Source organism: Strigops habroptila, chromosome 3 (assembly GCF_004027225.2).
Source record: "Strigops habroptila isolate Jane chromosome 3, bStrHab1.2.pri, whole genome shotgun sequence".
Taxonomy (NCBI): Eukaryota; Metazoa; Chordata; class Aves; order Psittaciformes; family Psittacidae; genus Strigops; species Strigops habroptila.
Genome location: NC_044279.2, coordinates 73,059,411 through 73,085,123, shown reverse-complemented (window position 1 = coordinate 73,085,123; position 25,713 = coordinate 73,059,411). Strand labels below are relative to the sequence as shown.

Sequence of the window (25,713 nt, the reverse complement as noted above, 5' to 3'; positions counted from 1 at the left end):
CCAGACTCATCTGAACCAGGAGGGAGCTCAAGGTTTTGCACTGCTGTTTAGACTCACCTTCCCAAAGCTGGCGGCATTAACAGGTTGCGTGTCATTTTTCTCACAGAAGTCCAAGTAATGCATGTAGAGAGCACTTCGAGGAATGCAAACACCTTCTGCGATCTCATAGTTCTCCTCCAGCCTTAAAAAGCAAATATCAAACAGAGAGAACTGCAAGTATGTTGGATGTCCTGTATGATAAACAGTAAGCAAAGCTGTATCTTTAAGACCAAGCATTCTGGCTCCTGTTTGTATACTGAATTTTCTCTGCTTTGTTCCTGAGTGCTCCTTCCAATTCATTTCCATAACACTTACTTGCTTGATTTGGTTCATACTTGCCATCAAAAACATAGGCTGTGAGCTTCCAGTAGAAATTAGCACAAAGTAGAGATGAGCACAAACGGATATTGGGTTTTGACCATGCTCCAAAATTATAGTTTTAGGAAAAAATTTACTTGTATTCTGTTATACCCTAAAAGCATTCTGTAGTAAACAAATGTACAACGACAAAACAACAAATATTCACTGAGGGGAAGCATGCTCTCATTCTTTACAGGACAGGTCACCTTTGGTTCATGACACTCTTTTCACTCCCGTCCAGCTGCAAAGTTCCTTAACTTGAGGAAGCAGATGTGGCAAAAGTGATTTCCAAATACTCAATAGTGTGCACAAAATCATATCTGTATAATGTTTTCTTGCTATAGCTTATGGACCAAGTGAAACAAAAGAGTCCATGATCTGAATACAATGCTGAATAAGACAATAAAGTAACATCCTCCTCTGCCTTGTAGAAACTACAATTACTCATTTACACATGCAAAACACAACTATAAAATTTTGAATTATGCATCAAATATATAAATTGGCATATGATTAATCTTTAAAATCTGAAATTGGTCTCAGTAAGATTTATATTGAGACCAGTATAAATAGATTAGAAGAAACATTCCTTTGAAATGAAATTTTAATGATTGCTGATCCAACAAAATTCAAGAGGTATTTACATACATGCTTAACTTTAAACCAATAAACTTTAGCCCATCAATCTTGTCATCCATGGTGTCACTCATATGCATATATAGTTACCTATGTGTTTGTCTGCCCTGCTGGCTGGGAGAAGAAGACAGGTGCAACTTCCTCCTTAAATGTATTAGAAAATTATTACATATCCTCAAAAACCTCCAATTTTACAGTAAATAACTGCCTGTCATTTGATAGCCATAGAACACCTTCCAAATGTCTAATTTGTCTCCTTCATTGCTTTTTTCAGGACCTACCTACCTTCCATTTCAGTTATCATGATCATTTGTGACTGCAAACTATTTTAATAAGATATCTGGCTAGATGAATGGAATCAGTTTGTATGGGCAACATCTATTCTTCCTTGGTTTCTACAGAAATATCGTCATGGCATCTTTCCTCAAATTCATAGCGCTTTAACAAAACCTCCTTTCAAAACCTGGAGAGTTCGTTTGTATACTATAGCTGCTAATTGGAATGTCAGCTTCCGTGACCAAGACAGGACAGAAAGAAAAGCAGTTAATTATTTCTGTTCATATCTGATGAATTTTTCTCCTTTTTTCCTCTCTTTCACAGAGAGTCATTAGTCTGACACTGAACAATGATCCATTATACCTGAACTTTTTTTTAATGATCAAAAACCCATCTTGCTCCACTTCTTTTATTTTCCTGTCTTTTATTTAACAACTTTATCATATTTTGAATTCAGCTTCATTCTACAGTACTGTAGAAAGATAATGAACTCAATCTTCTACCTAACAAATCACTACCAGAATATAATAATATATATATACAACATTTTAAATGTTATAATAAAGCCATGTGAAATCCAGCAGTCTTCAATGAGACCTTTTGTATCACTACAGTATAGCAATAAACCCCCTAATCCTTTTACAGGAAAGAAAATTTCATCTGTCCCTATTACTGTTTTCCTCTTTATAAACTTACATACTTCTGGATTAAATGAGATTATTCTATAGCAGAGTCAGATCTGTAGTGTTGTTACAGACTGGGTTTTAGTTATGAAGGCAACAGAACAACTCTGGTATTGACCATTGCTAATCACAAAGGATTCTAGAACAGATTAATTTTGAAGCATTAGTAGTTTCTCAGAAATTGTTATAATCTGGCAAGAATCCATTACCTAGAAATGCTTTTACTTCTTTTTATGAATGATGCAGAAAACAGAATAGTTTTGTTGACTTTAGCTTCACAATACTGTTCTTATTCGGAGCACCTACACTGTAAGCAACCAAACTGCATGGAATTAGGCTGTCCGTGCTTTGAATAATTCTGTGTTTGGAGAAGTAAATACACACACACCCCAAATGAGGTTAAATAAAGTTTCACACTTACAATCTGATCAACCAGTCCACTAATGAAATGATCATGAATGTTTTAGAGCCAAGTGCTTAGCAAGGTATAGCTTTACAGATGCTAATGAACACAAGAACATGGGATAAGAACACGATACTAGATATTGGCATTGCCATAATGGTTAAGCTCATGCTCACATAGTTTCCCCAATTATGATGTATTTGGCAGTAATGCTACATTTACCAGGCCTTTCACCTCATTTTCTGTCATAAACAAAACAAAAACACCACTCCTGTTTCCAGGAAAAGGGTATTTAGCCAGGCTGAAAGTCACCCAGAGATGCTTTTTGGCATCTTCAGCTACTTCCTCCTCCTCCTTATTTATAGTGTTTAACATACTTCGCCTTTGGAGAAGTATAAGCATTAAGGATAGATCTCCGTGGGACTGATGATGTTGGTTCTTTTCAGCAAGATCCAGACAAGGAATAACTAACAAATTGATGGCAGTATGAACCCTGTGACAAAATTAATGAATTTCCCTGATGTCTTGCTTCACTTTCCCTACTACTTTCTTCCTCCTCTTTTTCCTTGCTACTGACATTTCCTCTGTTTCTGCTCTCCAGCACCCCATTGCCATCGTTAACTGTAAGTGATAGCAGCATCAGGTAAAACTGTAAACCACGTAAAGCTAAACAGGAAGTGCTCAGTGCACCATTTGGACACATTGAGCACAACCATGGGTTGCTACCTGCTACTGCAGTACACATAACCTGATGGTAGTGCATCCAGCTTTCCAGATAGAAATTCAGTACCTTCACCCAAAGCAAGCTTACTACTTGAGCAATTTGACCATACCTTTTGAGCTTGTATTTTCATTTAATGTATCAAACGCAGTTTCTCCAGGAAACACCAATTCAGAGCTGCAGTACATAGGCTGAAAACCATATGGAAACCACCAGAAAACTGTTCTATGCTGTAGCTACTAAACTGGGAAACTTTTACCTACAGGTCTATTAATAAATGAGCCAATCATATAATTCAGTTTGACAGCAGCTAAAGAAATTAAACTTGAAAACTTCTTTGCTTTCTGTTCCCTCATGTAATTTTGGGTGGAAAATGGAATGTAGGAAATTACAGATGCTCCAAAAGACTCAATGAGGAGGATATCTGACCTGGCTAAATGTTTGAGAAACAGAACACACAGGTAGTAAGCCAATATACTAACAAGGGGGAAGGGAAGATGATGTAAGCAGCCTTTTCAGAATCAAAATTCTAGGATTCTATTGCAAACACTGCTGAATGAGCATTAGTGTGCACACTGCATTCCAGCAGGGCTCAATATCCCAGGAGTTTAGGGATTTACTAACCTTTATGACTGAGGAAGCTTGAAAGCATTTGGCAAAAGGCTGTTTACAGTATTTGCATGTTTTCTGTTGGGAACAGTATCACTGGCATGTTCTAATTAACTCTGACTTCTTGGCTACTGTGTTATTTGCTCTTAACTGACTCTACTGCAAAATAAACGCTGTTCTGAATTTGGGACTGGTAAGCCCTGCCTGCTATTTTATTTTAGCTAGATAGTTCTTTGTTATCTTGCTTGAACTGTATTGAAGTTATGTGGGTGAATAATAGAAAATAATAAAATAGCTCTATGACATTTCACTATTATTTTAATAATTTTCTGTCTGTAGAGACTTTCTTTATTCCATTTTCTTGAACTTCTGAAAAACAGCACTTTCGTGATACAAATAGGTACAAGGAAGCAATAGTTCAGAACTAAATGCCTTTATTTATATTTGTCCATGTCATTACCTGCACTGGAAGTGTCTGCAAATTTCTTCAAGGCAGGACACTAAATACTTGCAGCAACCTACTAAATCAATGCACAGGTCTTCGGATTTCTTTAAATCCAAAATTTGACTGATCAACTTTAAAAGGCAGAAAGATGAAATAATCCAAATGTCTTTATGTGTGTTTCACAAAATCACAGAATTTCACAGGCAGAGAAAAATTATTCTTTGCTCTTTGGTCAGTGAGATCTCCCAAGAGACTGACAGAAGCAGAAAAATAATTTTGCTAACATTTTGTTAAAACATCCACATTTTTTGCCAATAATCTTCTCTTTTTACCCAGAAAACTATGAGAAGTACTTACAGGCGAAGTGAAGACCTTTCTTTAAAAGACTCAAAGCAAGCTAATGAGTATGGGTTTTCAGATGAGCATGCTCTGAGTCTTCTCTGTTACAGAGCTCTATTCTGCCAGACACAAGGAACCTCCTGAAAGATGCTGGATCACTTACAATATTAAGAAAGCTAAACCAGAATTAAAACCCTAAATTAAGGGAAAAGTCAACAGAAGTCTAAGTGGTAACCTACGGAAAGAGATGTCAGAAGTGTAAGTAATAATACAGAACATGCAGCCTAAAATACTGGTGTAAATCACAGTGAACAGCACTTGTTCATTTTTCATCTCACTGTAACTCACAAATTTTCCTCTCCCCATCTTCTCTTTCTTTTTTCCGAATTACCCTTCCTTTTTTCCCCTCACTAAATTTGCAAGGGGATTTTGACAAACAAATCGAACCTCAAACTCTCTTTCTTCTTTTGTTGTCTCCTACATTAAATTACAGGGATCTCATTTCAGTAAAACTCTCAGTAAAGGTGGGCTTCATCATACAATGAAACAAATTGAGTCTTGAAAAAAATTGTCAGTTTTAGTTTTTTTTTTGTAGGAAATATAACAATGATGACAAACCACAAATCACCAGCTGGCAAGGTGGCAAACAAATATGCCAAGTAAATCTTCCAAACTACATCAGAGGTTTCCTACATTGAAACAAATCCAGCAAGTGTAAGTTATTTGTTGAGAAATGCTGTACAGGATACTAATGAGCGCATTAAACACTCACAGTGAAAGTATCCTTAGAACTAAGATGTCCAAGACCTCTATTCTTTTCAGTTGGAAAAATCATAAGAAAAAAAACACTAGCAGGTTTTCTTGATTTTTTTAAAAGGCATCTTACCATTGCAGTGTAGCTGGAGTTGAGTGTGGTTTTGATGCTCTATTATTTTCTTTTTCCTCATCTGTTAAGAAACAAAAAAATACTATGTAATTTCAGTGGGAACTGCTCAGGCATTTATGAACTGGTAAGGAAATATGCGATATAAAAAAAAGATAATTCTCAAGTGTTAAAGCTTTCTCAAAATATTGGATAAATTGTGGAAATGTAAATAATGATATTCCCTAAGCTAGAAATCTGTAGATACTGCTTAAGGCAATAAACCTTGCAAATATCACTGATACTAAGAGCGGAGTGTAGGAATAACGACATTGGAAAGGATAAATTTATACGAAGAAAAAAACCCAAAACCGACTCTTAGATCTCTATCACCATGTCAGAACATAAGAACACTCTCACCTGCTTTAAGGCAACAGTTGCCTTACCCAAGTTTTGTATTAGATGAGACATTTAATCTAATGGAGTTCATCCACTGTTGTAATCATAATATATGATATGTACTAGATGTTCATAAATTTACAAATATTAATTCCGAACAAGACAAACTGAAATTAAAAACATCTTAGAGTACACTTTATTCCTTTTCATCTAATTTTTCTAATAGTATTCCTCATTAACTGTTTCCAAGGTAACTCTGTGATTTGATGACTTCCCAAAAATTTGAAAACAAGATGAATAAAGAAAGATAATTAAAACTCCTGGATTCTTCCTAGTTCACATTAATTCTTTTGAAATAATTTAACAGTATTTATAGAATAATTCCTATTAAATGGTGATTTGTGAAGCATATAAGACATTCCTAAGTGAAAGCTGGAGTGAAGCACGAACAGCATCTCCAGAACGGTATTCTTTGGAAAACACTGTTGTATCAAACACAGGTTGATATTTTAACTTTGTCCCTGATTAAAGCATGAAGTGTAAAGGGCTTTGATACCTAAAGTGATGAGGTAAACCATGCTGCAAGTCTCATTTCTTCACATAATTAAGTTTTAAAAGTTGTTTAAGTGAGCCTTTAGGATGCTGAATCTTAAGGGGGCCAGGCTATCTCCTCTGAACACCAGACCCCGTTGGGAGGCCCTTTGTGCAGTCCCAAGAACTGACGCACACAAAGAAAACCCCACTTTGGAAAATGCCACCTTCAGCCGTCGTGCCACAATATTTCTTCCATTACATATAGGGCAAGTTGTGTTAACCAAGCTATCCTTTAGCCTGCGAGGCAGGTCCCCTGAACGTCAGGAAAATCCAGATTTACAGTTACCCGCAGACACTGCTCGCAACCCCTCTTCTGCATCTGCATGACAATGGGCCTCTAATTATTGGACCGCACACTCCTTCCCTGCCTTTCAGGGGCCCGCTTTTATTCAGCGCATAGGACCAACATACACATTTCAAATCACTTTTAAATTGTGTTTTTCATTTGTTTCTCCTAAACAAACGGTCGGCATGCAACAAACCTTCAGCACACAGGGCTTGAATGCCGAGCGGCTGTAGCTGCCGCGGGCTGCTGATGCTTGACAACAGCCCCCGGCCTCGCCAGCGGCAGGACAAATGCCTTCTCTGTAGTGGGAACCAGAGCCGTGCTGCACAAATTTAAACCGCTGGGTGGATAAAATAGTTGGGACCATCTCCTCGCACAACACCAACCACTTTTTCCTTCTTGCCCTTAACTGACAGCATAGACACCCTAAGAAGAGCTCGCCTGGCTCCAGCCTTCCCTGAAGGGAGGCTTGGAAAGGAGGGCACAGCCATGTTAGCCCTGCTCTGTGGTGGGAAGAGCTTTCTGGATTGAGGTTCGTGGTTTTCCAAGCAGCAGGGACGAGGGAGCCTGGCTTGGAGGGGCAAGATCACCTGCTGGGAGAATAAGTGAGCCCTAGCATGGAAGGCACCAGAGTCATCATGGAGAAGCAAGAGGCAGGAGCCCTGTCCAGTCCTGGACTGAGGGTGCAGGGGGAAAGGCATTTCCCCTGCTTTAGTAATGAAAATTTTATCTGTCAATCCTGTGGCCTCACCAACAGGGACCCATAACACAGGGCACTGCAGCACCTTTCTACTGACTGAAGGGATTCAGGCCTTTGTACAACAGACATACAAAGTGATGTACAACCACCAATGCTGCTGCCTTTAGGTATTAGTAGGATGTGGGGGCCCAATCCTTGTCCTGTGCACCACCGTCTTGTTCTAATTAAGGTTATTGCTTCCCAGGTGAAAGTCATCCCTTTTCTCAATCTGTATTTTTTATGTCAGTGTCAAAGCCTTCCATCCACTGGTTAAAGCTCAGTGTACGGTTGGTTTCTGCCTCACTGGAAATTGCTAGGGGGATGCAAACTGCAAAGGCTTGAAGTCACTGGTGTAAACAACCCCTTGCCTATGGTGCAGACATGTGAAAGCTCTGCCTGTGAAACCAAGAGGTACTAGTCTCCCCTCCCTGACATAAAACTTTCTAGTTTCTTTCTTGAGTTAAGGGAACTAGTATTAAAAGGTCTGTTATTAGATGGCTTTCACCTGTGCTAACTAGACTCTATTTTCCCCTAGATATGTGGCACTCTATTAGACATCTAGCCAGTATCTAAATTGTATTAGACTCAATATTAGAGTTTCTACATCCCTTCCACCCCACCCCTAGTTGTTTTTCACTCACATTTAAGAATGAGCACCTGTGAGCAGGTGCTTTACCTAACCTGCCCTCAGATAGGCTACAAGCCAGCCATGCTCAGCTCCTCCCACATAACGATTTGTTTTAACAACACAAACAATGAGATCATAAACTGCAATTTAAGTGCCTCTCCTCAGGTGTGTCTGCTTCCTGGGGATCCTTCCTCAAGACTCTTCAGCATCTTCCACTAACTGTCTCTTAAAACCAAGAAGAACAATGGACTTTGAACTTATTAAAAAATCTTTGAACACCATTTTCCATCAAAATATTACCCATTGAACAACTGGATTTTCAACAAAACTAAATTTTTCACAATTAGCGATTGTCTCCCCCAAAATCAAGTGTCTGTACAAGAAAACAGAACTTTGTTGTTGTTTCCTGCTAATGGACCAGCTGTCAGCTAAAATGTTTCTCATTTTCACCAGATGTTGGCTGAGAGAAAACTCTAGCTTTTTAATTACATAGATGGAAAGAATTGCACATAGTATAGGAATGGAGGGAAGCTAGAAATACAAACTGTCACTATTAAATACACAAACACTTTATTCTCCCTTGTATAGTGTAACAATATAATCTCATCAGATGATTGACTAGCAAAGAATAATAAGTATGCTATTCCTTAAATTTTAGTTGGTAACAGAGCATTTAACGGCTTCTCTATTGAGCAGGGAATGTTTTGTATAACTCCTGACTCAGGTCTGATCCCAGATCTGTTTGTACATCATGAAAGAGGTAAGTAATGCTGCTTTCCCTTACTTTTTGACCTGTCATTTTATCAGTCCCCATCAAAACAATACTGTAGATTAAAATGAACCCACACCTTTTGAAATTCAACACTTTTAAAATCCAGTTTATTTTGTAAAAAAAGAAAATATAGACACTGAAAAGAAGTCTTGTTTTGAGGCATTGTCAAAGAGCAGACCTGACAATTCTTCTATGACAAATCCAAAAAGATTTGATGTCACGAGGAAAAATCCTGCTCCTGACGCACAGCTGCAGGTGTTCACACATATGGCAGCTGCATAGCGCCTCAGGGAGAAACCCATTTGCTAGGAGCAGATCTAATGTGTTGACTGCTAATAGAAGGACTACCAGCATTCCAAGGAAAGTTATATTCAAGGTACCTGGTTAGGTGGGAAACCTGGTACTCATCCCAAACTGAAAGGAGGTAATAGCTTAGTTGCAAGTAAAACTCTCAGCACAGAAGAGGCCTTCTAAGTTATTAAGAACTGGGATCATCAATTACTAGAAAAAATAGTATTATTGGGCTTCCAGAGATACCAGAAAACCTTTTTCTTCCCAAATTCTGTGGAAGTTTCTTTGCTAACATCTCCATCTTTCTCCTTCCAAAATTCCGTTTCAAAGCCACCACAGCAGAGTTACATTTGTACCTTCTGCATGTGTTTGTGGCTTTCCCTGAACTCTCAGTAGTATCTTCTAACTTCTGCTGTCTTATTTTAGGTACAAGTCAAGGGCTTTCTTGCTTCTTGGAGGAAGATGTGGAGACATTAGGAGCTATACTCAGTACGTCTTTAAGCATGCTGCCTTAAACACAGTAAATGGAACAACCCAAAGTGAAGACCCTGCATTAGCACACATTTTTGTAAAATGGTGGTGGTAGTCTGTTTGTCACAACTAAAGTTGAGTTAAAACTCTGCTTTCAATTGTGGAGATAACAGAAGAGTCCTGTACTTTCCAGTGCTGCCTGCATGTGTCTCAAACCCATTAAAGAGCTAAAAAGTTTATATGGATAAAATCCCTCCCTTGGTTCAGGTAGCTCCACACCTTTCAGAGGAATAGCCTCTTCCTCTGTAACCCCTGCAGTCCAGGTTTTGACTTTTCTCAAAAAGTGATTTGCCCTTAGCTAAAATTAAGTAATAGTAAGAAGCTACCTCGTCTCTTATTACATGTAGCCATAAATGAGATTCAGGCTCGTTAGCATGTATTCCATGCTTTTAAAACAGTGGGATTTTAAAAATCCCTCTCAGAAACTTGGGAGCATAATTCCAACTGAGTGGCTCTGGTTTTAAATACTTTTTTCAATGGAAGAGTAAGAGGTTTATTTCTAACAAAAAAAACCACCCCAAAACGATTGGATAAATCCCTTTCAGCCAGTTTGAACATGGATTTTGAATGCTGCTTTTGAAGTACAAGAGGTAGTCTAAACCTTTTATTTCACTTGGACTGTCTACAGATTCACACTTCTAAACATGCAAGAAAATTTGGGCAAGCAACCTTCCCACTTCATAGAATCATAGAATGGCTTGGGCTGGAAGAGACCTTAAAGATCATCCAGATCCAACCCCCTGCCGTAGGCAGTGACACCTTCCACTAACCGAGGCTGGTTTTCAGCTTCACATTCCCCACCAGCCCCATCTCCCCTTGCTAGCGAGAACAAGGTCTAGCATAGTTCCTCTCCTCATTGGCTCTTCTATCACCTGGAAAAGTAAGTTATCATCAACACATTCCTGGATTGCTTACGCTCTGCTGTGCTGTCTCTCCAGATATTAGGGTGGTTCAAGTCCCCGATAAGGACCAAGGCTTGTGAACATGAGACCGCTCCTACCTGTCTAGAGAGGGCCTCATGCACTCAGTCTTTCTGGTTGGGCAACCTGCAGGCACCCATGTCATGAATCCTTCCCCATGGAACTGAAGTTGAAACTCTTAATCATTGAATTGTATTCTTTCAGACCCCTATTTCAATCTGGAGAACCTGATTTCATGCACAGTACACAGAAAATATTGTGAGGGGTTTTTTTAATTATTCAATATGAGGTTGTATCATTCCCTTTGCCTGTGGACTTCTGTGGAAGTAGTGGAAGGAAAAATTTTTTAAAAAAATGGAAAGTGACATAAAATTGACCTAGAATTTTAATAGTGTAAAAGCTATGTTTTGGGAAAAGTGATAAAAGATTCTAAGAGAGTAAGAAGCACTCCAAGAAGCGAATCCACAGTTATGAGTCATTGCTTCTTTTCACAATGTAATATATGTTCAAGAGGCCTGGATGGGAACAGAAGATTGCAAAGGACCCCTGTGGTCTGAAGTACGGTTCTGTAGCTTCACAGTATGAAGTATGGTTCTGTCTACTTCAACTGTAGAAAAGGAGACCAGCAAAATTATTACTCTTGTCCTAAAACCCTATGAACTCTAAAAACATTCAATAGTCACAAGAGCAAGCATGATACTGAGTAAGAACGTGATCAGTTCACAGTGCAAATTCTCATAGTCTTCACCGGATGCAAGACCAAAAAAACACCAGCTCAACACTAAACCCACATTTTCTCTTGTAAAGTCCAGCCAACAGCTACCTAATATATTTAGAGAGGAAAAAAAACTAGTCAAGAGAAAGATGGATGATGCCTTCTTTTGGCAGCAGATGAGAACTGAAGCTCCATCCACAAGAGCAATTTGAACACCATTCTGGAGAATTCAAATAGGGTTACATAGGTTTTCTCAAAACATTTTGCCTCCTGCTGTTTATAAATATATGACAGAGGCTGTACAAAAAAATGACACAACAGTTTGGAAATTTCTTGGTTGGTGTGTGGGCACTGTTAGAGAAATATTAGAACTGAAGGGCTGGAAAGGATCACATAGTACAATGATTTCTAAGGCGAAACTTCTAGTTTATACTGGATTTCACAGATTATTGATCTTCCTCTTGCTGGACAAGTGGGTTATTTTTCTTTCATACTCCTTCCTCTTTCCCCTCTCTTCTCCCCTTCCTTACCCCCCAAAACAAGGATGACTTTTCCAGTGGATTAATTCTCTTATCTGTACTGCAGAAATGCTGGTATCAGTGCAAAGGAAGCATCTGGAAGAATTGGCTGTTAAGAAGGAAGCGAGATGAAATTGACTCTCATTTGGGTTTCCGTTATATACTGTGACAATTCCTTCTGCGCACAAACTGTGGTATAAATTCATTTATATATTTGTTTTATGAGATTTAAATTTGCCACTTCCATTACCATCACTTGCCCCTTAATTCCAGTAGCAGAAAACAGAATGAAAAACATCCTGTCTTCTCAATGCCATTGTCTGAAACACCTGCTCTTGCTAATGCATGGTCCCCTTCTTACTGTCCCTAGGTATGTGGAATTTTTCCTCATGTTCACATGTAAACTGAAAGCACATATAACAAACTACCCTTAGCTGTAGCTAATTTTGCTAAACCTATTTAAGGTAACAGGTCTAGAACAGAATATAGAAGACATAATTATGACATTATAATTTTTTTTAATAATTTAATGATACTAAATAATTACCTTGACAACACTGCCTTGAACTGTGTTCAAGGAAAAGCTCACTAAACTCAATAGTTGAATCTTGAATTCTGACCCTATTAACAGTCTGAAGTCACATTCATCACAGGTTCTTTCCACCCCTTTCTCGGTAGCATCAGAGTGAAATTTCAGTAAGTCTCACAAGGTTCTTGTAAAATGCAAATTAACAAGCAGATTTTTTTTTTTTTGTTTCTTTTTTTCCCCACTACAATTCACTACAATTTTAGTTTCAAGGAGAAACTAATTTCTAATTCCTTAACTTTTAAAAAGCAAAAAACCCAAACCTGTCGAAGTTTTATTGTCTGTCTGTAAGGATTCTTGTTCACTGTTCCTAGCCTGGGAGTCATGAATAAAACCGACATTTCTAACACCTCCTTTCTCCTTCTGAAGACATATTACCTCAGAAGAGATCCCTGGACAAATAAGAGTAAGGTCCCAGTATAGCAAATTCCGTGATCCACTAAAATACTGTGCTGCAAGGCATGTGAATTTTATTGTGACATCAAAATGAAGTAGTTCTCTTCAAATGAAAATGGGGCATTCAGCAATGAAGAAGTTACTAAAAACACATTTTCTAAACCTAGGTGCTTAAATATCATAAAAAATTCCTTTCTGAATTAAGGAAATCAGTCTGCATTAATATCTTGTCACTTTAACATACTAACTGCAGAGAGGAAAACTAACATGAGGAGTATTTTGCTTTAGGCAAATTAAGTAGAATAGGAATTTCATACAAATTAAGCAGAATAGGAATTTCATAAACAGGGAAATCAATTATAAACTAAAAATTGTCTTATAATTTTAAAAATAAATAATTAGGTTATTTTAAGGTATTTTGGGGTCTTTTTAATTACCTGTTATTAAAAATTAAGATATAAAATTGCTACAACTAATAGAGATAAAAAGTAACTATTTTAAAATCAGCTACATTTGTAAAGGTTTCTTCTCTGTGACTAAAAAGGAGGTAATGTCATGATTTAATGTTAATTATTTTAATCTGATTATTATTTAATTCTTAAATGAAGGAGTTTGTATGTATGATTTCATATAGTAGTATTGAAAAGCAGCACAATTCTTGCTGTATTTCAACTGCATGGTGTTCACCAGTGAGAAGCAAAACAGATGGTTTTACTCATAAGCTAATACTAATAGCACATTTTAGAGGTCATCCAACTTTTATTCAATTACACACAAATTATTCTGGTTGCTTTAACTAATAGATAAAATTATTTCATTTTCAATAATGCAAAATAGCAAATATTCCAGGGGGAAAAAAAAAAAAAAAAAAAAAATATCAATGAAATGACTGGATGTGTCAAGTGAGTTGACTGTTAAAACTGGTTAGTATTAAAAATATCTCCAAGACGTAGCAACTTATATAGCAGGAAATTAGCATTTGGACACATTCACACTCATTTTAAATGAATGACAAGTTACTTACTTTCATCGTTAGAAACATTCCCCAGAGAGGTGTGACTGGAATAACGTTTGTTTTCACTTTCATTGAGACATCGTTCAATCCAACTCTCTGTAAAAGAACAAAGATGCTCTTTTTTTGTGTTTGTCTTTGCATAAAACTAAACAAAGCACCGGTTTTCAACAGATGGTGTTCTGTAGCATTTCTGTTCAAACATGCTCCGTCTGAGGTAATTTGGCAAGAAAACGTTCTCTTGCTTTCAAACTTAGCTGTTGCTTTTTAGTTTCATTTTTTGGTTGTTTGTTTTGAAACAATGGAGGCTGAAACACTTCCACGCGCACAGCAAAGCTCCTCAGGATATTCTCTCCCCACCCCATCACACATTAAAAAAAAAATAAATATCATCTCATGTGGGAAACTGAAATACATAAATTGCATTAATTTCTTAGTTGGCAAAGACTTATGTACTAGAGTATTTCCACTGATTTTGAAAGAACTCTTAACGTGTGTAAAATCATTCATATGAATTTTTGTTCCAGCAGGGCTCAAACTGTGCTCTCTGAAGACCAGTCCTATGACCCCATTCACACTGGTGGCACCCTAGGCCCTACTGAGATCTTTTCCACACTGCTAGAAGTCCAATGTGGCAAGTTAGCAGCCGCTGAGCTACTTGAACCTTTGTCACTCTGCAGCATGTACTCAACTACTCCTGTCCTTTCTCATTTCCGATTTATTCACATCAGCAACATGAGGTACAGTATTACATTGGTTTGACTCCACAGTTCTTTCTGGAAGCTATAACACACATCCCCTGATGACTTTAGAGGATGCAGCAGGCTCAGTAGAATTGTGTTATAGGTCTTCAGGGCAAAAGTTGTACCCTCCTATATGTTTCCTTGGACAAAGTATGAAATACAAGTCCTTGAGTTTGCCTGGAATACCTGGATATTGCTACAATAGACTGACCTCCCTCATAAGATTATTTTTCAAGAGAACGCACTTGGGCAGAAATGACCTTATGCTCACAGAGCTCCCTGTGGTCAAAGCAAGAAAAAGAATGGCTAGGTGGGAAGGCTGCAAGGTAACCCCCCAAGTTACGACAGGAAACCATCCCACTGAGTGACGAGATGCACAAGAAATAAGGGGAAACAGGCCTCACTGTCAGCAAATTGCCAGAGCCAGAAAAACCTTCAAAGACACAGAAATGGCTTCAAATTCCTTTCCATAAGCCACCCCCCAAAAACATCAGGCTACCTGCACAGCACAGGCAGCTGTCTGCCAGCCAGAGAAAGCCCATCACAGCAGCAGGCTTGAAGGGAAAGCAGAAACCCAGTGTCTTGGGAAGGCTGCCCATCTTGTTTATAGAAAGCAAAAGTTGGTATGACTTCATTTCAGCACTAGATGCCAATAAATAAATACATGAATAGTCATGGTGAAAAACACCCTGCAGAAAAAAATTCTTCTTAACCCACACAGTCACACAAACTTGTGTATATTCCTCTGTACACACACTCTCCATTGCCACACAAGCAAAAGGGCAAATGGCATCTGTGTAGGACTTCAGAAAGGGTCTGCTGAGAGCCCTTCAGGGTTGATTTCCAGGCCCTGCCATGAGACCTCCAGGTACTGTTGCTTTGTGTGCTTCTGGTTTTCAGGCAGTGCAAGAGAAGTGTGAGGCAGCTCCAGGCTATTCCCTTCCCCCTGCCCGTTTGCTCACATATTCACAGCAGGAACATGCTTGCAGTCCTACCTTCATCACTACAAGCATGTCCCTGTGTGTGCATCTTCCTCATTCACCAAACTGCCCTGTACATGAGGAGCCTCACAACAGTGCTGCCACTTCCCTACAGCCTGCTCCTTTGAGGTACTTCTCTGAAAATCAGCAAAAATAACTCTTGTTGTCAATAGATTTTTAAGGATATTTCTTCTCCTATGAAATTCAACTGCTTCATAGAAAAATCACTTTCACATTGCCGAAACCACAATTTAAAACTTGCCAGCAAGGCCTGTGCTGTCTAATCAGCTCCTGCTCCACCACAAACCCCCAGCCCTGCAGCGGCTCCAACTCTGAGGCTTTCCCTTCTCATGCTGCTCAGCTGCATCGGGTAGGGGGTGTATCACCTCCTTGTCTAAAGGCCAACACAACGGTACAGCTGCTTCATGCCAGATTTCTTTTACTGCCCTAAAACTGAGCTAATACCATTTCTCCTTTCCCATTTCAGTACTGTGAGCTGAGGGACAGGAGCTTGGATCCTCACGACAAGGTGAAGAGAAACTTGCTGCCGAGGGCAACATCGGAGAGAGGTGCAAGAAGCCTTGAGAAAGATTACCCTACCTCCTCCTCCTCTTTTCAGCGCACAGCCATGGCTGTATATAATTCCCTTGGCTCTGAGCCCAGATGCAGGGAGTAAAAGCAAAGGCGGCTGCCATTAGCGCCAAGGAGAGACCGATGCCCAGCTCTGCCCTTTCTTTTCCTCCCAGCACCGAGAGCTGGGAAGCTGGGACGCATCCTCTTCCCTCGGCAGCAGGGAACTGGCAGCAGCCATCTTTAGTCATGTTCCCTGCCTAAGTAGTAGGAAGAAAAACTTTCTAAGTGTCACTCAATAACAATTTTCACCATCCTTGTTCGCATACTATCTCTGGTAACTGCACATATACCTCTTTTTCATTGATAAAGCAACCAGTTTGCACTGCAAGATATAAAGTCTCTGGAGTAGGGCACCGTTACTATTTAATTATGTACTGCAACTCCTTTGGTCCTGAATCACCCTGGTTCAGCTTGCTGCAGCCCGAGTCTGGCTTTGTCTTTGTGGCCTCGCATTTAAATAGCTGATAGAAATTCTTCAAGCCTGAAAAGATACACGACCTGTCTGGCAGCAAAGAATGAAGAAAACTAACTCTTTTGAGCAAAAATGTCAGGGAGTTTATGGCAAATTTGTCAAATGATTTGGCAAATGACAAAATGCAACAAAACCAACTAGCTATTTGAAGGCTGTATTATCTCATAAACTGAGTGATGTAATTATAAGAATTCTAAGAAATACCTTCATTTAATAAGTATTTTTAAATATTTGTATAAAGAAAAAAAAGTTTTTACAAAGCTTTTAACTCCCAATATTAATAAGAATGCCTTAAGTAAATACAACCAGTTTTACTGAAATTTAATACTCCCTTCAGAAGCCTACAGATCCCAGATATGATAGCACCAGTTTAAAATAAAGCAAAAATGAACAATAAAAGACAAAGAGGCAAACAAAATAAGAAATCAAAACTAAGTCTGACTTTTAGAAGTTCTTCTAGAGTTAATGCCATTAGATCCTGCCCCAGCATAATGAACACACTGTGTAGAGCCCTGTACACATTGAATGCCCTCATCCTCATGACACATGGGTGTATACCTTGTCTGCACTGGGGCCTGTCCCAGGCAGTCCAGCTGCAGAGCTGGAGGAAGAGACCCATGGCTAACCCCTGGTGTCTCCAGGCTGAGGTTTCATCACTTGATCCAAAGGCTGATGCAAATCACGCAATACAGCACTAGTCTAGACAAGATTTGAGACGCGCAGTATGGAAGGGTTTATGTGATTAAAGCCTGAATTATTGCACTTGGACTTTACAAACTTTACAAACAGGATTTCACATCAGGAACAGTCACAGAGTAATGGAGAGTTCAGTTGGTGGCTAAGCAGAAGTGCATATCAGACCTGATAACAATGATGAATCATTAACACAACATGTGGAAAAACTATATTTCTAGTGAGAAGTGCTTGTGAGAGCAAAAGAAAACACACCCTGTCTCAAAAAGGATGTATTTTTACTCACTGAATTTTCAGCATATCAAGTCTTAAGGCATTTCCTCTCCCTGCTCTTTAAGAGTCCTTCCCACCCACTGAGCCCCAGCATACTGCACCCTCAGTTGTACCAGCACTAGCCCAAAAACATTCAGGCAAAATACATAGATTAATTAATATCTAAAATTTAAAATGTGTAGCATCTGTAGTAAAATGTGGTCACTCTTTTACACCTAGTTACTGTGACACAGTAAGGAAACTATTGCAATCTTACTAGGAAAGAATGCAAATAGGGTGCATTTAATGGTATTTTGAAGATGCCCCTTTAAATGCTACATCACCTATTTAATTTTGCAAAGATCGAAAGTGAGTTATAATGACGCACGCAACAATGTCTCCTCACATTACAATTTTCACTGTATAATTTTGTATACCACTGACTACAAACACATTGTATCTTCTTCAGGATTTCAATATGAGGGAAAGGAGATGGTTATTCAAGTTACAATCACTTTTCCAGTGTCAATTTTCTGACCAAATAACACATCATGACACAAACGAAAATGTAAATTGTTCCAAATGAACTGCTGAAAGATGGATTAAGAAGAACTACGGAAATAGTTCTTGCCCTCATTTTGCCTCTTCCCTTTTTGATCCTAATCTTGCTAAGACTGACACATCCACTGAACCTCTTCCATTAAATGTGCCCACCACATTTCTAGCAATAGAAGATTAAACTGAGCTTTTTTTAAAAAGAAAAGTTGGCAGAGCTGAGGCCTGCATGGATCTCCTTCGCCCCCACCAAGGTTCTTCTGTTCACACTAGCAGGTATATTTTTATTTGTATGATGCTTCAAACACTGAGCTGGGAAGGCAGGCCTGGAACTCCTTGAAATAGATGCAGACACATGAGAGATGCTCAGGGGCAGGAGCTTTCCTGAACTGTCTGAAAAGAGAAGCATGAACTTAAAAAAAAAAAAAACCAAACAAAAAAACCCCAAACAAACACAAAGAAAAAACCACTTTGACAAATTATTTTGACACATTACACCCATCAGAAGGAAGTGTTTGCTCCTGGAAGACACCTCTGAAAGGCTTCTTCCTACAGAGCCTCAGTTGAGGTGAAAGAATACAGCAGAGGCGCCTGCGTACTGCCAGTACATTTAATGAGATAATTACTCCCTCTTGTTTGTATAATGGTTATTGGCTTAGCATGCTTGCAGTCCAGAAAAGAAAGCATTCATTGCTCCTACATGTGCATGGCCATAGCAAGAGCAGTGTGAAAGCCACCTGGGCTGCGCTCTGCAGAGGGGAAGAGGAGGTGAGCCTGACTGCAGTCAGCAGTGGCTTCTGCAGCTGCTGTCCTGCCAGGAGGATTAAGAGTTGCTGCAATATTAGCAAAACCTGTAATCACAGCCTCTTCTGGCCTTTGAGAGCCACTGTGTCCTGCTCGGCACCCAAGCAGGATGGCAAAAGCAGCTGGAGTAGCTGTGCCCACAGCTGGGAGGTGAGCATTCCCACAGCTGCAGCTCTATGGTCATGTGTGTGTCCTGAAGGAAGACATAAGAAGGATGCCCCGACATAAGAAGGACATGGACCTGCTTGAGCAAGTCCAGAGGAGGGCCATGTAGGTGCTCAGAGGGCTGGAGCACCTCTCCTACAAAGACAGGCTGAAGGAGTTGGAGTTGTTCAGCTTGGAGAAAGCTCTAAGGTCTTAGAGCAGCTTAAAGCAGTTTCCAGTACCTAAAATCTACAAGAAATCTAGAGAGGACTTTTTACAAGGATGTAGTGATAGGACAAGGGGGAATGGCTTCAAGATGAAAGAGGAGAGATTTAGATTAGATATTAGGAAAAAAGTCTTCATTATGAGAGTAGTGAGACACTGGCACAGGTTGCCCAGAGAAGCTGTGGCTGCCCCATCCCTGGCAGTGTTCAAGGCCAGGTTGGATGTGGCTTGGAGCAACCTGGTCTAGTGGAAGGTGTCCCTGCCCATTGCAGCGGGTTGGAACTGGAGGAGCTTTAAGGTCCCTTCCAACCCAAACCATTCTATGATTCTATGAGATTAAGAGATTTTATGGGAAGAATAGAACACTGTGGTCACCTAATCCAAGCTGCATTTTGCCTCACCTTATCACCCTACAGCATTACTAACAGCACTGGTTTTCCCTGGTTATGCCATATCCTCTGATCTGGATGTGGTTGTATCACAGCCCTAGCAGCTGCAGGGAAATCCCTCTCACATGCCTTTAGCTCTAGATTGGCTTCCATACCCCAAATGTTAAAGCAGTTTACCAACAAGCATGACAATTTACTTAGTTACTGCAAAGGGACCAACATTTTTTCCACAGAAGTTGCTTGTCACTGAAACATAGTTACCACTGAAATAAGAGTAAAAGATTTGCCAGGAGCCAAACTACTATCTGAGCCATGCATCAACTTGGATGGTGCAGCTCCAACAGTCCACCTCCTCATTTTGGTTCATGGCTGCTCTTGTAACTTTTTTCCCGGTTTCTCAAGGTAGATGTAGGAAAAAAACCTTTTTTCTAAGTTATTACTTAGAAAAAATTAATAACCGTTTATATACATAAAGTATATAAAAGGTAGATAATACAAACATAAAGGGACCACAAAATTTTAGTGCATTTACAAAAGGACCTGTTGGAAAAATCAACCCAGAAGTGATGACAGACTTTAGTTCCTGTGACAGAGGAGGGACTTGTCATGCATACGGAGTCTTAGCACCCCTCTGAGCTGTTTGTTCATTGTTCTCGAAAGGAAGAGTTACTCATCTCTTCCTGCAGCATCTCTTTGCCAAGTTTCTCAGTACCAAGCTGGCCAGCAATACTGCCTAGCTGCTCATCTGGTCTGTTAGGCCACGAGAAAGTGGTTGCAAATAGCAGATTTTGCAGGTGAAAACAGAACCTCAAAAGCTTGGGAGGCTGACTGAAGATCGCGGAACCTCCCATTACCAGTTTGCTAGCCCATGGTAATGACTAGGTAGCATATCTATCATTTTCTTTTCAATAGAGTTGATGGAATGATTTGCTATATCTTTTCTAGGATAACCACCAGTTCCCTGACGGCTTCTTCTGTTGCCTGTCTCAAAATAAACACTGAGGTCTACATGGGCTCAAGGCTTTTCTCTGCATAACTTACCTTGCTGAACGTGGTTTGAGACATGCCACCAACCAAACCCCCCTCTATTCATGCTGTCTGTGTTGCACAATTGGCAGGGACAGAGAACTTCTAACCTCTACAGCCATTAAATTCATAATGTCTGACCAGTTTGTCTTCTTTGACTATCCCTAAGTGTGCTGCAAACCTGATTTCTAACTGCCATATGAATAAATTAAAAAAAAAAAAAAAAAAAAGATCCAGTACATCTCATATTTTCTCTGGTGCAAGTGAAAACTACACTTTATAACACTTCAACGTCTTGGATCAATTGGTCATATCAATTTGGAAGAAAAATGCTAGTATAAACAGCCCCTTAATGACAAAACAGACTATCCCTTTCTGTCAGGGGTAATGGTAAGAAGGTAAACCTGAAGTCTGACCCTCAAACTATTAAAAGCCTATTCCCATACCTGCTGCACTTAACATCTGCTCTGACTAGAAGCAGGTTTCATGTTCTGAATCTCTCTTGCACCCTGCAGCGCAGCACTCCTCGTTACAGGCACATCTCCCACCTCAGAAGTGTAATGCTGCTGGAGTGCTTCAAAAGCTGGTTACAGCAGCACATTCAAAGCTTTCAAAAAACCACACTGCTTAAAAGAAAGCGAACAAAAAATCACCTTATCTCCAAAACCTCAGTCTACTGTAAAACCAAGACCTAAACAAGATCTTCTAAGCTCGGCCTCTTCACAATGTTATGAACAGCTGGGTGCCTATAACATAACAGGGCTGGGCAGTCATTAGTTCCTATGGAGAGTGTTAAACTTATCAAAATCAACTAAAATCAAGCAGAACAAGCTATTAGGGACAGCTAATCACACACATGAGGATTTTCTGAGACTTCGGCTTTCATAGGTGATGTTATCTCCCTCCTCACCATCATCAAATGAAAAGTTTGCAAGACCAGATCAGGGCCATAGTCCAACTGCGGTATCCTCCCATTACTCCATTGAGTAGACACTCCTAGCTGGCAAAACAGCTCCTCTTTGACCATCAAGGAAGACTGGCCACACAGAGCCTCGTTTTGCTCTTCATGGCCTCATTCAGTGCCATCAGTTGGCAAAGCAAGCATCCTTCAGTCAGTGTGTCCAAGCTGTCAGGAACATCTTCAAGCTCCACAGGAAATCATGCCAGTGTCCTCCTTGGTCCTGCATAGCCATCTTCTGTTCTTCCAAGAGACCTGCTCTTCAGGGATGACAGTGACACATGGCCTTGGTGCAGATGGTAGAGCCGCTACCCTGACAAGCTGCCAGATACCTTGGTGCTTTGTTTGCTAATCTAACTTTTTATTTCATTTCCAACAGGGGAAAATGTCAGGCACTCTTATTGCCGTCCTTCCTTTTGTTCTCATTTCTTGGCATACAGCCCTCTTGGAACTATTTCAGAGTTAATGGACATTGGTCCAGGGCACTTACTAGATGCTGGAAGGAATGTTTTTGTTCTTTTTCTTTGACTCATGATTCTGGTGGAGCATTGTAAGATTCACCCTGATGTCATAAGAATGCAAAGAATTACTCTCTTGAGCCTGTAAGAACTTTTCTGTTTTGTTTAGCCAGGTCTTTGATCCTAGTACTGATTTTCTGCTAACCCATTTGATAAGGTATATTAACAATTGGCGTGCTATGTTTAAACTCTGATATAATAAAAAGCACCATAGTTCATAATCTTTTAACCCCTCTAAAATACTTGGGTAGGAAGACTGGAATTTATAAGATGTTGCATTCTTGTTACCCTTCATACTATGCAGAAGTTGATCTAAATGTGATAGTTTTGTCGAAAACTATTGACAGTACCCTGTCAATAATATTCCTTATTAAGAAGCTGCATCCCAAATGCAGATCAAGCACCCTCAGGCTAGATCTCAGAATCTAGAACACAAGATTCCTCCTGCACATTGATTCTGGCATTTAGGGCAGCCTCTAACCTGTGTCATAGAGGACTTTTGAAGTCCTACCTGTTCTTCTCTGGAATTACATATCATATTGCTATCACATTTCCGACTCAGCATGCATGTTAACTGGGAGTAGCCCTTTCCCTCCTGCAGTCACACACAGATGCTATCTACGATTTTATTTTGAAAAGTAAGTTTCACCAGAGCAGTAAGGAACCACTTGGGTTTTGCTTCATCAAGGCCATTCCTCATTTAACAGCAAAGAGAACCTCATCTGGTTCTGCAGTGACATTTCCTCACTTTCACCTAGGATCATTTAAGCCACTGACACCAGTATCCAACCAATTCAGCTCTCCCAGGGTACTTAACTTACACAGCTATGCAACATGCAGCCAATCTGTTCACCAGTAAGATAACCACACGCATCATGTGCTTTCCGAGCACCAACTCTGCATACAGCAAAGTGTACCCTCATGCTTCCATAACATGATGTGTTACAGATCCTCAGGCCTTCAGGGTCTGCTGCATGAACCAACGTAAACGCTAACATTGTCTCCAATTTAGCTGCAATATTTCCTTCCAAGGAAATGCAAACATGTCCCTTGATTACTGCCAGTTGTATTCTCTCCCAGAATAAAGGTCAGATCCTCTTGATGTCTTTTTGTCTCAGATTTCATTAGTTTCTTATGCTATAGAATTAACATGAGACATGCTAGAGAGCTCATAGGGCCTTCATTTCTAGGTACCTATTACAACATCTCTTAAACTTGTACCCTATAGTAATCTCTCCTCGCTAGCTTTTGGGTTAAACATTCCCTGCTGCTACTACGGTCCCTCAGCTAACCAGTGTGCATGAGAAGACATGGAGTCCTCAAATCCCTACCTCAGCTCTGCTTCACCAGTGCACAAGACTTGAGTCCTTTAGCTGAACAGGAAGGCTGTGACTCAACAAGAAACAGGATTTGGATCAAGTACCCATGAAGGACTTCTCTCGGCGTCAGGAGCCTATGAATCCAGCAGACAGGCCAATTTGGCGCAGAAACAGTAGTACACCAGTAAGACAAGCCCACAAAGATGTCAAAATGAAAAGAGGTGAGAGATGAGTGGGAGTTACACCAAACACTGATTGTGGGGCTCAGGGAGGCAAGAGAAGAGGGAGAAGGCTGGTCGTTGGAAAGGAGGTGAAAAAGAAAAAGAAAGGAAACAAAAGAATGAATGACAAAGAAAAGGGCATGCTCAGAAATAAAGGGTAGGAGAAAAGAAAGTAACTACAGAGAGGAGATTTTTTTAAAAATCAGGAGAAAAGAGGTCAGCTCCTGAAGGAATGGGACCATGGTAAATATTTCTCATTAGAAACAACATCCAGTCAGGCAGACTGAAAGAACGAGAGATAACAGGCATACACACATGTGCAAAGAAAACTCAGGTGTCAGGACACAATCATAGCAGTAAGAAAACCACTTGACTGAAAGAGTGTGAATCTAAGGAAAAAGATACTAAATTTACTCAAACGGTGGCCACTTTTCCTCACTTTATGAACATCTATTCCAAATCTAGCTGTTGCTCTCTACCACCACAGGATGCAGCCATTACATTATTCACAACCATTCTGTGAGCAAATATGGTATACCAGACAGAAACAAAGAGCATTGTTTCTTTCAGCTCTCAGAATGCAACCAGAGAATATCTGCATACCAAAACTAGCAGAAAGAACATTCATAAACCATCGTAGCATACTCCCACAAAGATTGGTACCTCTCAGAACTACTCAGTGTATACAGAGCAAGCATTTCATGCTATTCATTTTACAGCCTCAATGTGCTTGTCGAAAGTCTTCACTCAGTCCTGATGTGCCTAGACTTACAGATTCAGAAACCTTGTATTAATTTAGTCCCTTCCACACTGTCTCTTCCCTCCCCTTCAAAGTACTATGAAACTAGGTGCCTGGCATTTCTGAGAAGCCTCCAGTCTCCTCTGAACAATATGCAAAGCAAGCTCAGGGAGGGAACATGAGAAAAAGAGAGAAGTCTTCTTTCCTCCTCCTTTTTTTGCCTAAGACTCACCAAAACAAGAGTCTAGTATTGAATATTCAGCACTGAATACTAACTGCTCAATAGACAGTCTGTTTGCAGAGCTCAAAGTGGAAATGACCCAGCAAGGAGGAGAGGTGAACACACTGCTCCATCCATGTGATTAAACTGCTCTGTAACTGCAGTCCTCCCCAGTTCTCCCCACCTCATTACAATGGAGGCCATTTGCTGCCCCTACCACGACTCATTTAAAGAAAAATATTTGTGTTAGAGGGGCCCCCACACCAGTATTGTCCTTATGACTGAGTTTAGGAGAGGAATGTGAGCTCCAAAGTTGGGAAACCTGGGCTTAGCCACTGAATGTGGCTAGGGGGATGCGTTATTGCCACCACTTGGGAAGAAGGAAGGAAGGTGGACCTTACAGAGGAGCAGAGCACTCTCCTGGGTGTCCCTGCTCTTGGCCTGCACAAGGCACGGAGTAAATCTCTGCCAGCAGCTGCCTTGTTCTGCTGTGGACCTCCATGGTCTTTTAAGCAGTTCTCTGAGTTAGTGTGTTTGGTGTCACACAGCGAGCACCTAGGAGGCCCAGCTGGGCCACAGGCTGGTGAGCAAACACAACGTGCCACTTAGCAAATGTGCCATTTGCACACAGCCTCTCATAAGGCCAAATTTTCCTGGATAAGTAAAATACAGCTCATTCTACCCCGACCCTGAGAGGCCCAGAAGAAACAGCATCTTACAGACACGAGGCACGTGTTGCAGACCTGTTGTGCTCAGCGTGAGAATTCCTGGTCTGGCTTTCGTGCCACGTCTGTCCCTGACGGGATCTCTGTCTCACACACAGCACCAGGCATGACTCCTCTCCTGCTGACCCTGGCATGCAAAGCGTGTTAGCCAGCAAACCTCTGACCTGCTTCTCAGCCAGGTCTGACATACGGAGACCTGGAGCTGGAGAGCTGTGCTGAGGGGTGCGTGAGGCTCTGCAAAGAACTCTATTTCCTCCAGCCCCCACGTGAGCCCACACATCCAGGGAACACCCATCGCAGAAGCAAGCATCTCTTATCACAGAATGGCACTATACTA

General features: G+C 40.3%; 1 protein-coding gene across 4 annotated transcripts in view; it reads right to left on the bottom strand.

Moving 5' to 3' along the window:
• The window catches only part of RFX4 (regulatory factor X4), a 93,200-nt gene that overhangs the window by 59,205 nt on the left and 8,282 nt on the right, over positions 1 to 25,713 (bottom strand). For 3 of the 4 annotated variants that reach the window (XM_030480455.1, XM_030480454.1, XM_030480457.1), the window contains exons 2-4: positions 13,773 to 13,859; positions 5,398 to 5,458; positions 58 to 181 (exon numbers count right to left, since the gene is read on the bottom strand). In XM_030480455.1, the coding sequence (XP_030336315.1) occupies positions 58 to 181; positions 5,398 to 5,458; positions 13,773 to 13,859 (272 nt within the window). Of the gene's footprint in view, positions 1 to 57; positions 211 to 5,397; positions 5,459 to 13,772; positions 13,860 to 25,713 lie in introns of all 4 variants that reach the window. The other variant, XM_030480458.1, reaches the window with a different exon arrangement.